This window comes from Durio zibethinus, chromosome 3 (genome assembly GCF_047325235.1).
Source record: "Durio zibethinus cultivar Kanyao isolate XHJ-2024 chromosome 3, ASM4732523v1, whole genome shotgun sequence".
NCBI lineage: Eukaryota > Viridiplantae > Streptophyta > Magnoliopsida > Malvales > Malvaceae > Durio > Durio zibethinus.
This window is the reverse complement of record NC_143164.1, coordinates 30,022,462-30,032,980: the sequence shown is the minus strand read 5'-3', so window position 1 is coordinate 30,032,980 and position 10,519 is coordinate 30,022,462. Positions and strand designations below refer to the sequence as shown.

General features: G+C 29.2%; 1 protein-coding gene across 3 annotated transcripts; it reads right to left on the bottom strand.

Moving 5' to 3' along the window:
- Positions 1-300: 300 nt before the first annotated feature.
- Positions 301-10,089, bottom strand: LOC111283722 (immune-associated nucleotide-binding protein 9-like). 3 transcript variants are annotated; one of them, XM_022872318.2, is made up of 6 exons: positions 9,952-10,089; positions 8,949-9,196; positions 8,559-8,836; positions 7,130-7,294; positions 6,915-7,049; positions 301-789 (listed from the first exon to the last, which is right to left on the bottom strand). In XM_022872318.2, exons 2-6 carry the CDS (start codon positions 9,178-9,180, stop codon positions 583-585), a joined length of 1,017 nt encoding a protein of 338 aa, XP_022728053.2. In that variant the 5' UTR covers positions 9,181-9,196; positions 9,952-10,089; the 3' UTR covers positions 301-582. The 3 variants fall into 3 exon arrangements, with proteins under 3 accessions (XP_022728053.2, XP_022728054.2, XP_089614590.1); XM_022872319.2 differs by having other exon boundaries at positions 8,949-9,193; positions 9,952-10,084; XM_089758464.1 differs by lacking the exon at positions 9,952-10,089 and having other exon boundaries at positions 8,949-9,949.
- Between the last annotated feature and the right edge of the window lie 430 nt (positions 10,090-10,519).

The following is a 10,519-nucleotide window of genomic DNA, read 5'->3' as shown; positions in this document are numbered from 1 at the left end:
CTCTTGAATAACAAAAGACTCGTCGATAACATAACAATGATCGAGCAATTACTTGATAACTGATATTTTATGATTGACCAACGAAACTACGTCATAACAGACTTAGCTTTCGAGATAAAATACTCGACGAGAATGTAAATTTTAAATATTTAATTGCAAATTTTAATTCTTTAGATAAGACAAAAGTAACGTAGTACTAGAGTTAATGTAGAATTTAACTTAAAAAATATACATATAGACAAAGAAAACGAGAAAGAATAGTTTTTTGAACCAGACATTTTTAAAAAAATCACAATAAAGTGAAATAACTGCCAATTATTTTCCTGCTCATTTTCTTTTCCTTCATCTAATAAGAAACATACATAAAACCACAGTGCTCAAATCTCTGAACGCTTCAACATTTACAAAGACATAAACTTGGGTTGGATAATAAGACAAGCTCAATCAGGAGAACTGTGATCAATTTACGCAGGCTTTAAATATTATAGCATTTTTAAAAGATTCAAAATATTTGCAGTCACAGACTTCATGCTAGCAGGTTAAGAAAAAGAGACAATTTTCACAGTTGCATCCATAGCTAAGTCAGAGGATGGCACACCGAGCAGCTTGCTTGCGGAGCTCCTCAGTCTCTCTCTGTGCTCTTTCTAAATTCTCTCTAAGCTCTCGAATTTCATCATTTGATTTCATTTGAGCAAACTGTGCCATCTCTTCAGCCTTCAGCCGTGCTGCCTGCTCCTCCGCTAACTGCTGTTCCAGCCTGGTGGTTGCCTTCTTCAGCTTTGACTCAACCTATAGAACACCACTATCATCCATTAAGCAGAAAGTCTACGAAATGTTTAGCTTTGATCACTGAATCGCACAAAAATTTTCTCAATAAACCAAAGAGCAAAAAGCATCTTTTGAAACAGAATAGACAAGCAATTTAAGTGCAATTATGCTCAAGTTAAGAAAGGACCGCCTTTCACTCTTTCAACATCACAAATTAACCAAACTGTTATCATGTTTCAATTTGATATATATTCCTATTTAAGCACACAATATGAATGCATATTAACCAATTCCAAGGAAGCTTCCCAATAACAAAGCATACAATAGTACAGTTGACCAAAAGTCCCAGCCAGGACTTAGATACTCAAACGGAATTAAACGTTATGAGATTATAGTGGGGGTGAAGCGGGAGGAAAACAGACTACATTTATATTCAAAAACCCATATTTTTAGAGAAAAAAACTACACAATGTTTTGCCATTTACTAGCAGTCAACTAGTTTTCTCCCAAAAAATATAATAATAATTTCAATTGTATGCATTTATTTCTAAACTTATGCCTCAAATTGTTCCTTCTGATACATGAAAATGGCTTGGGCTATATTTGTGATTAACATACACGGTCAATCTTGAGCCACAAACAAAAATGGTTGAGGTAGGTTGATAGCTGGCATAAAACCAGTCATCCATTTCAGTTCACACACCCAAACTGCCGAAGGACAGATAAAAATTACACAAGTTTTGGCTATTTCCTTGGAATCAATTGATTTTCTCCTAAAAGTAATCTAATATAAATATATAAAATTTAAAACTTTTGACAAAAAAGAAAAATTTTCAATGTAGATGACCTATATTATTGATATATAGATGATTTTGAAAAATTGCCATGTGTTTTATATTTTATTTTATTGAATTATTTTTTAAAAATTAAATTAATTACATTTATTTTTTATTATTATTTACCTTAAATCACTTTCAATTGAATTCATATTAAAAGTAATAAAATTTTAATTGCCATAGGATAATTTTTCATTCTCTTTTTTCAATTATAATATTTAACTCTTAAATTATATTTTTTTTAAAAAAATCACTTTTTAATTTTGAAATCTATGACCTATTTATTTACTCCACCTTTTAAACTATATATGCACGTTTAATATATATGTATATATATATATATATATATTAATTTTAAAATGATTAATAGATAATCAAATCAATTAAAATTAATTTTGAAATGTATCACATAAAATGAGTTTCATTACCATTATTACACTATTTTCAAAACCCTTATTTTTCCATTTCTCCTAAACAAGTAAAATAAATAATATGTTTGATTTTTTCAATTGTCAAGCATAAATTAATCTTAATTTAAAATGCTACTACTGACCTTGATTTAGTTCTTAAATTTATTTTGATGAATTAGACATTCAAAAGTTACAAATAATCTCATAATTATTTTCAAGATCCATTTTATAAATAAGAGTGTTTTGGGATGCTTAAGAAATAAATTACATCCTTACAATATTTTTTTTCCCTTTGTCGTAATATTCTTTTGCCATGCAATAAATTTAGTTTAGGTTTTCTTTTTTTTTTGTTTGTGATGTTATATATAGATGGATTGGATGCTCAAATTATTTTATATTTGGTTTTGCATTATTTTGGTACTGCTTTACTTTTTTCTTTTGTGTTAAGATCCTTTAAATTAATGCTTCATCATAGTTGTATAATGATTTTTCTTTTAAATCATTTTGAAAAAAAAATTTAATTAAGCAAAATTTCTTGAATTTAATGTTTTGAATTTCTTTTTAAGTTTTGGCTATTGTTAATAGCTTCTTTATATAGTTTAAAACATACATATTATATATATATATATATATATATATTTATATATTTTTTATATTTTTTGTTATGATATTGATTTATATACCAAATTCTCATTATTCTTTATCATGAAATAAAAGAGCAAGAATGCATAAATATCAATTTATATATCTTATCATATGTATCAAGTATGCATTTTATTTTTTACATTTTGTATGAAGTGAGTTGATCTATTTCCTTTTTTTTTAGTGATATAATTTTTTTATCATTTTGATATTATATTTGTTGCTTTGATATTATTACTTTCATGATTTAACCTGAAATGGAGTTAACTATTATCCAACTAAATGAAAATTGATAGAAGTAGCTATTAGTTTCAATTTTTTGATACATATAATAAGTATTATAAGGTTTACGGCAAATGATAATTATTTTCACCAAATAATTCAAAAAGATAATTTTTTATTCAACATTTTACGTTTTTTTTTTTTCTTTTTACAAAATTTTTAAGGATTAGAAAATTTTTTTAAAACATTTAAAATAAGTTGAATTTCTTATAATTTAAAAATACATATAATATCATTTAGATTTCAAAAGAGTTAAATCTAAATATGAACTTTTATTACCTTTAATATATTGAAATATATAATTGACAAAAAAAGGATGAAATGTACATAATAAATTATTAGTATTATATATATTAAAGCTAATAGGTTTAATTTTTATGAGAATACTAATAACATATTTTATCATTAAAAAAACATTTTTGTCGAAAGTGTAAATATAATGTTTTTTAAAGTAAGATAAGCTAATGTTTTTTAGATAAATAATACTCTAATTCTTAAATAGTAATATATATAATAAAAAATTATACAATTTTGTGGTTGATTTATCTTTTTTACATGTAATAATCTAATTTAATATCACATGTCTTTTGATTATCACATATCCAAATTAATTTACTTGATAAAATTTGACTATAAATGATATTATAAATTTTAGCTTGAATTTGGTAAAAATTTTTAATTATTAACAAAATTCAATTACAAATTCAAATAAAAAATAAATTTGCTACCCATATATTCAAATATTTCTATACATAATCATCTCTCAATCAAAAAAAATTTTTATTGCCTTTTATTTTAAGGTGTTTATAAATTAAATGAACATTATTACTAATTCAAATATTTTTTGTGTAATTACTTCCAATCTATTGTTATTGTTAGTTAACTATTAGTATTTAAAATTTTTATTTTACTTTATTTAAAAAATTATTATAAAATAAAATTATCACTTGTACATCACACAAGCTTAAATCTAGTAATAATTTAAACTATAGCCATCTTATTTCTAAACTAATGGATTTAAATTGTTCCTTCTGAGATGTGAAAATGGTTGAGACTATATTGTGATCACCATACATAGTCGATCTTAAGCCAAAATGATGAAAGGTTTGAGGTGGGTTATAGCTGGCATAAAATCAGTGACACCCAATGAACATGAATTGTAAAAAAGGAAATATTTAAGACATTTACTTCTAATGACATAATGCATTAGACCCAGGTATAGCAGCACATCAGATCAATGCTTAGATCTAAGAAGTAAGCAGTGACTCTCACACATCAATCAACAGCCATATGTAAACTTAAAGTAGGTGAAGCAACAAAGAAACTTGGTAATAGATATAGTAAACTTTAGTGTATATGGAAAGGAATGTATAGATGTAAAGTAAGAACTATATTAAAGGTGTAATCGATCGAATTCGAGTTGATACAGTATTAAGCTCAAACTCAATTCGAAATTCAAGATTCAAAACTCGACTTGAATTCGATCAAGTTTTATCAAGTTGACTCAGATAGAAATCGAGCTATTTGAACTCACTCGATTAAGCTCGATTAACATGTAAAAATCAGTTTGATTCTTATATTCGATAAAAATTCAATTATTTGTGCTTGAACTCAAGCTCAAATTCGAAATATTTTATTAATTAAAATAATTAAAATATATTAAAATATAAAAGCTCGATTAGGCTTACGAGCTACTCAAGCCGAGTGTTCGAATGCTCGAACTTGACTTGATCGATAAGTCGAGCCACTCGAGCTCGAACTCGATTTGATAATAATCAAGTCAAATTCAAGTATTATTCAAGTCGAACTCAAGTAACTTACGAGTACTAATGCATCATTTACACCCCTAAATTACATAGATGGCTAGTATAAACTATATTGCTCTGGGTATATCAGCATGTCAATGCTTGTGCTCCTCAAGTTGGATTAGACAAGGCCAAAATGTAACATATTCGGAAAACAAGAATAGACTACTAGAGATTCCTAGCTAAGAATAATTATCATGGTTAATTTGAAAGGGCATATGGGAAAAGACGGTATAGGATTCAAAAGGTTACACAGTTATGGTTTTGGAGATAGAAATTAGGATAGAGACAAATTTCAAGTTTTCAATTGCATGCAATACCTGGTGTCAACTAATAATTCTTTCAAAAGGACTTAAATTTAATACTCCTTCTATTTCAAATTTCATGTCCACTTTTGACTTAGCACGAAGATTAAGAAAATTGCTTTTGACTTTTTTTTTTTATTTTAAAAAAATGTAATATTGATAAACAGTTTTTAATGCCATGAAGTAAATATATATATTAAAAATTTAAATGGAACAAAGAAAATGTAAGAGTTACAAGTGCTCGAAAAAGGAAAAAGGACATAGTTTTAGAACGGCCAAAAATGAAAGATTAAAATTCAATTTGGAACAGAGTAAAATTAATAAAACTGGATAGATTACTTGTCAAATAGGTTTCGTCCTAACTTTTCATCTTACACAAGCAGTGATAAAATACCAGACAAGCTGAAAGGGACGTTTGGTAAGTTATACCAGCAGTGATAGTAGGATATCAGCCAAGATAAAAAGATTTCTCTTTTTTAATTTAAAACTCACCCTACTTCCAAGGAACAGATTATTCAGCAGTAAAAAAAAAAATGACACACAACTGATAGTTGTAGCTGAATAAAAAAAATGAATGCAAGGTAATGGTTTAAAAAGAGAAGTAGATGATATTTATAGACGCTGAGTAGGTTGGTGAGGGTGAGGCACCTGAGTTGGCATTTTTTCATCTGACTCAAACTACACTACAATTATTTATTCTCTCCCTCCCTTCACTATGTATGTCAAGAAAATGTATCTTTCCACTTTCTTCAAATTATCTCCTCGAGAAATATTTCTTTTACAATTTCTTTTCTAGGTTTATCACCCTTCTAGGGCAGCCAAACATCTAGTAGAGAAAGAAATCAAGTTGTCGGTAAAACAGTGGAAGTAGCAACAATGGAAAACAAGTTTAGAGGACAGCATAGATAGTTGGAGTTGCACACGTACAGCAAAGAACTAAAGATGGGCTATAAAGGAGTTGATTGATACATAAAGAATGGAAGAAGTGGACTAGCTGTAAAAGAAAAGTCAAATGGGATAAACTAGTAAAGAACTTGGTATCTCCACACATTCCACAATGTTTGGACCTAACGCAAGGAAGACAGACATAAACATTCATCTAGCCAACCTCAACTGGTTGAGATGAGCTGAGCTGGGAGATGATGTCAGAATGAGAAAAAAGCATAATTTCTTCTAACAAAATAAATCTGAGTAAATGCAATGCAATATAGGCATTTTCACCATGAGAAACCTACAGAAACAACTTGAGATGAGTAAGCAACAGGTATGTACCACAACTGCCCTCCTTTTGACTATAAGGAAAACTGTACAGCTAAAATTCAAATAAATAATAATAACAAAAAAAAACTATACACAAGAAATAACACCTGACTGTGGTGGGGACAGCCTGATAGAGTACAATGGCAGCAACCTGCAAAGCTGTTTAGAAGGCATGCTAAGACTGGTTCTAGAGCCAAAGCCTTGATTTGGCACATGTTCAAAGATGAGAAGCTTATTGGCATATTTGAGTAGGCCTTATTAGTTGTTTAGAGTCATAAATTTTTTTTATCTTTAAGCTAATAATGCAGGTTCTTTTTTTATTTTCACTCTTCTTCAATTTTAAATGTTAGGGGCAGTGATATAATTTACCGAGCAGCTCAAAATTGAAGATTTCTAATTCTAGGCTCATATTTTGGGTGATCCTAGTGTTACTTGGTTTTTATTCATAGTTTATGTTGCAGCGATTGCTTATTCTTATTTTGACTGAACTATATACACTAACAAAGATCTATTAAAAAAAAAGGTCAAAAAGAATTCTATAAAAATTGAGATGTAAACACAGATGCACATCACTATCAAATATAATAAGAAAAATATTCAGATTACCATCTCGGTAATTCGCCTAAGCTGTTGTTCATATGATCTTTCAATCTGCTCCTTAAACTCAGATATTTTTTGCTTGGAGTAGCCTTTTAGAGAAGCAACCTTTTCATGTTGATCATGGAGTTTAATCGCCCCTCTCTGTCCAATAAATACAGTCACTCACATCACTTCTTATATTACAATCATCACAAACTGAAAAAGAATGTAAAGTCACTAACCTTCAGTTCCACAAACAACTCATCAGAATATGGTTTCCCACCATTCTGTTCTATGACCATGTTCACAAGCGAAAGAAGATCCTGAACTTGTTTTACTCTCTTGGTTTCATCCTTAGTCTTGTTGTCAAAAAGTACACATCGATTTTCACAAAGAACTAGAATGTCCTGATCAATTTAAAGTAACAAAAAAGTAAGCATCCATTGCTATTGCACATCAATTATCCAGAAGTTCCAAAATGCTCACAGACAAAGTTCTGACAACTTTAACCTAAAACCAGAATTATCTGAATCACTATGTAAATTGATAAATATTCTTTTGGTTGATCAATTCATGAAGAGAGCTATACTTCACCTATAGACTAGCATTCTATGCTACCCAAGCATTCCCCCATTATCCAACGAATTTCAGAGCATTGAAAAATACAGCTTATTGTTACATCCATCTACACTATAAGCACTTTCTTGATGCCCAAGAAAAAGAGTACATTCAAGAGATATCCAAACAAGCTTAAACAAAGGCAGAGAAGAAAATTCATAAATTTTGGACAGAAAATTACAAATAAGAGTCTGCCTCCGTCCAACCAAATACATTAAACAATACTTATGGGGAGATTACACCAGACTTCAAGCTTTTTTCATCAACCAATTTATCATTTGAATAAGATACACCTAGTGAATAGATTTTGGCAATAAAGTATTGTAGAAGCAATTAAAAAAAATACCATAGAATCCATCAAATATTCAACATGATATATGGAGATCAATTGATTCCTCATTATTTCTTTTACATATGATAGAAAAAGCCCTTGTCATGGGCCTGTCATTCATGAGAACCTCTTTGTCTGTGATGCATACAAAGACAGCCACTTGGAGGCACCTAAGCAGTCAAATCTTAAATCAAACACTCGGGCATCTAGCAGCCCTTGAACTAAGATAAAAGACTGATCATAAAGTTTATGCCATCCAACTCAAGCACCAATAACTTGATCTCTAATCCTAACATGCATCCCCCAACCATATCCAATTCAAAATCATGAAAGCCCCAAAATGTTAGTTCCAACTAAAATTCACACCAAAACCAACCAAATTATGAACTTTTACGGTTCGTCAAATTGAATATGTCTATAAAGAACTATAACATTGATATGTACGGACAAGCTAATAAGATCATATGTCCACACAGAAAATGTATTAAAACTTTTTAAAAAATAAAAAATTTGAACTTTACATCTAAGCAAATCACTATACCTTCATAATTAGAAAATATAAAACATGATAGGAAACTATTAAGAGATTTAGGAGCCCAATCTTTTTGTACCTAATCACTTCATCAGGATTGAATTCTTCAATCCCCAACAAATAAGTGAACGGAAAACAATAAAGTCGGTCATAATTGAAAAATCAAGTTGCATTTAGTTTACGAAGCAACCTTTAATGGCCGTGGACAATCACGACCCAAATAATCTTCCAATGTTTCCTCGTTTTCTTCAAGCTCATCCCCACCAGTAAACACTACAATCATGTAGTTAATAATTTTGCTTCCAAACAAAGTCTGCAAACTATGCAGTGCAGCTTCCTCTTCTTGTGTAAAGCGGGTCCTAACTGAGAAAACCAGAAGAACTGCATGGATACCATCCTTGGCAAGATCAATACATTTGACAATTTCTTTTCCAATGAATTCAGATCCAGCTGAAAAATCAAACAGCCCTGCAATGACATGTTAAATTAGTCCTTGGAAAGAATAGCCTTTCCATGACCAAGTTATTGATACAACCAAATATAATAGGATTGGAAAAATGATACGAGTAAGACACCATACCAGGCGTATCAATAACATTAACAATTTGCCCATCTTTGAGCACTCTTCTCTGCAATTCACAAGTACTAGTAATCCCAGATGAGCTAGCCCTTGATTTGAAGGCCTTTTTTCCAAGAATGCTATTGCCAGTCGCACTTTTCCCATTACCTGTACGTCCAACTAAAACCACAGTCCTGACTCCATTGGAAGGTGAAGTAAACTCCCAATCATCATCTATCGCACTTCCGCCCATTGTACAAGACTACCTCCTACATTGGAAAACACTTTTACTCAAGACCGCATCTCATCAGTCAACAATGTTCCTTTGTTTTTCAGAACATTTACAATAATAAATGAACCTAAATTGCCATCCAACCACTTCACCAAACATGGAAAGCTACTTAACTCCAACCAATAAAATATTAACAAATATGAAATATATAGATATTTATAGTTCCAAAAGAACGAGTTAATTAAGCTCTAGCAATATAGAACTAACTTGATAATCCCACTCATATTAAAGTACCTAATTTCAACTTTACCATTGATAACTACAGTCTACCAGATTAAACGATTTTCCCAAATCTTATTACTTGGCTTAAACCTCATCAGAATGACTAATTATTTTCTGAGTATTAACGATAAAATTTAAAGTCCACATAAAAAAAGAAAATCATAATGAAGCAATAAAAATATGGGGCTCAAACATCAAAGACTTAGCTTCACTCCAGCCATGAAAATGCAATTTATGATAAAAATAAATAAAATTTTTCTTTTGATCATTAATTGATCGAGTTCTAACAATTTTGCAATAACCCATAAGAATTTTGAAAATTTCAGTTTTTTTTATTTATTTCCTACTTTATTCCAGCAACCAGACATGAAAAGACTTTGCGAAGCAAATTGAGGAAAATCAAGCGACATATTCAAAGCCCAAGCAGCAAAAAAATAAATAAATAAATAAATAATGAAAATCTCAACAAATATGAATTAAAAGGAATAGAATTAAGATTAGATTACTTACCAGAGAACGAAGAAAGTGAAAATATAAACAGATAAGACTTCAATTTTTTTAAAAATGAAATATAAAATATAAGAGAAAAAAAGAGAGGAGTAAACTTTTTGTTAGTGATAACCGGACTGGTTGTTGACTTCAAATACATGGTTTGAGTTGTACCCCTTTTCATAAAAGTATTTCAATAACTATTAAATACTAACTCTGTTAAGTAAACTAAATTGGTGATTTTATTTTTTTTTATTTTATCAAAATTTTCATTTCAAAATTTTATTTATTAAATTAAGATGGAATCAATTTTATTTTATTTTAACTTATTTATAATTTACTAGCATGATACCCATATATTGCAACGGCTTAAAAATTTTTTCATCTATATTTATCATTTTTTAAGCGGAAGGTAAAAAATCAAATGAATGTTACACATGAATATCTTAATTTATATTGTTTCCTCGTAAAATTTATCTAATTAAAATTTAAAAAAATAAAAAAAAGATAAAACAAAAAAAAGAAAAAAATTAAAAAAAAAAACTCATAAAGGGTGCCTCATGAATATCCATTGAACTTAAAATATTAA

Bases quoted from the DNA above. Each gene is read 5' to 3' on its own strand.
- LOC111283722 (XM_022872318.2), bottom strand. From the start codon at position 9,180: ATGGGCGGAAGTGCGATAGATGATGATTGGGAGTTTACTTCACCTTCC. The intron at 7,050-7,129 runs GTTAGTGACTTT...TTTATTGGACAG, and splicing joins AGTTGTTTGTGGAACTGAAG to AGAGGGGCGATTAAACTCCA. The intron at 790-6,914 runs GTAATCTGAATA...GGTGTTCTATAG, and splicing joins TTAGGCGAATTACCGAGATG to GTTGAGTCAAAGCTGAAGAA.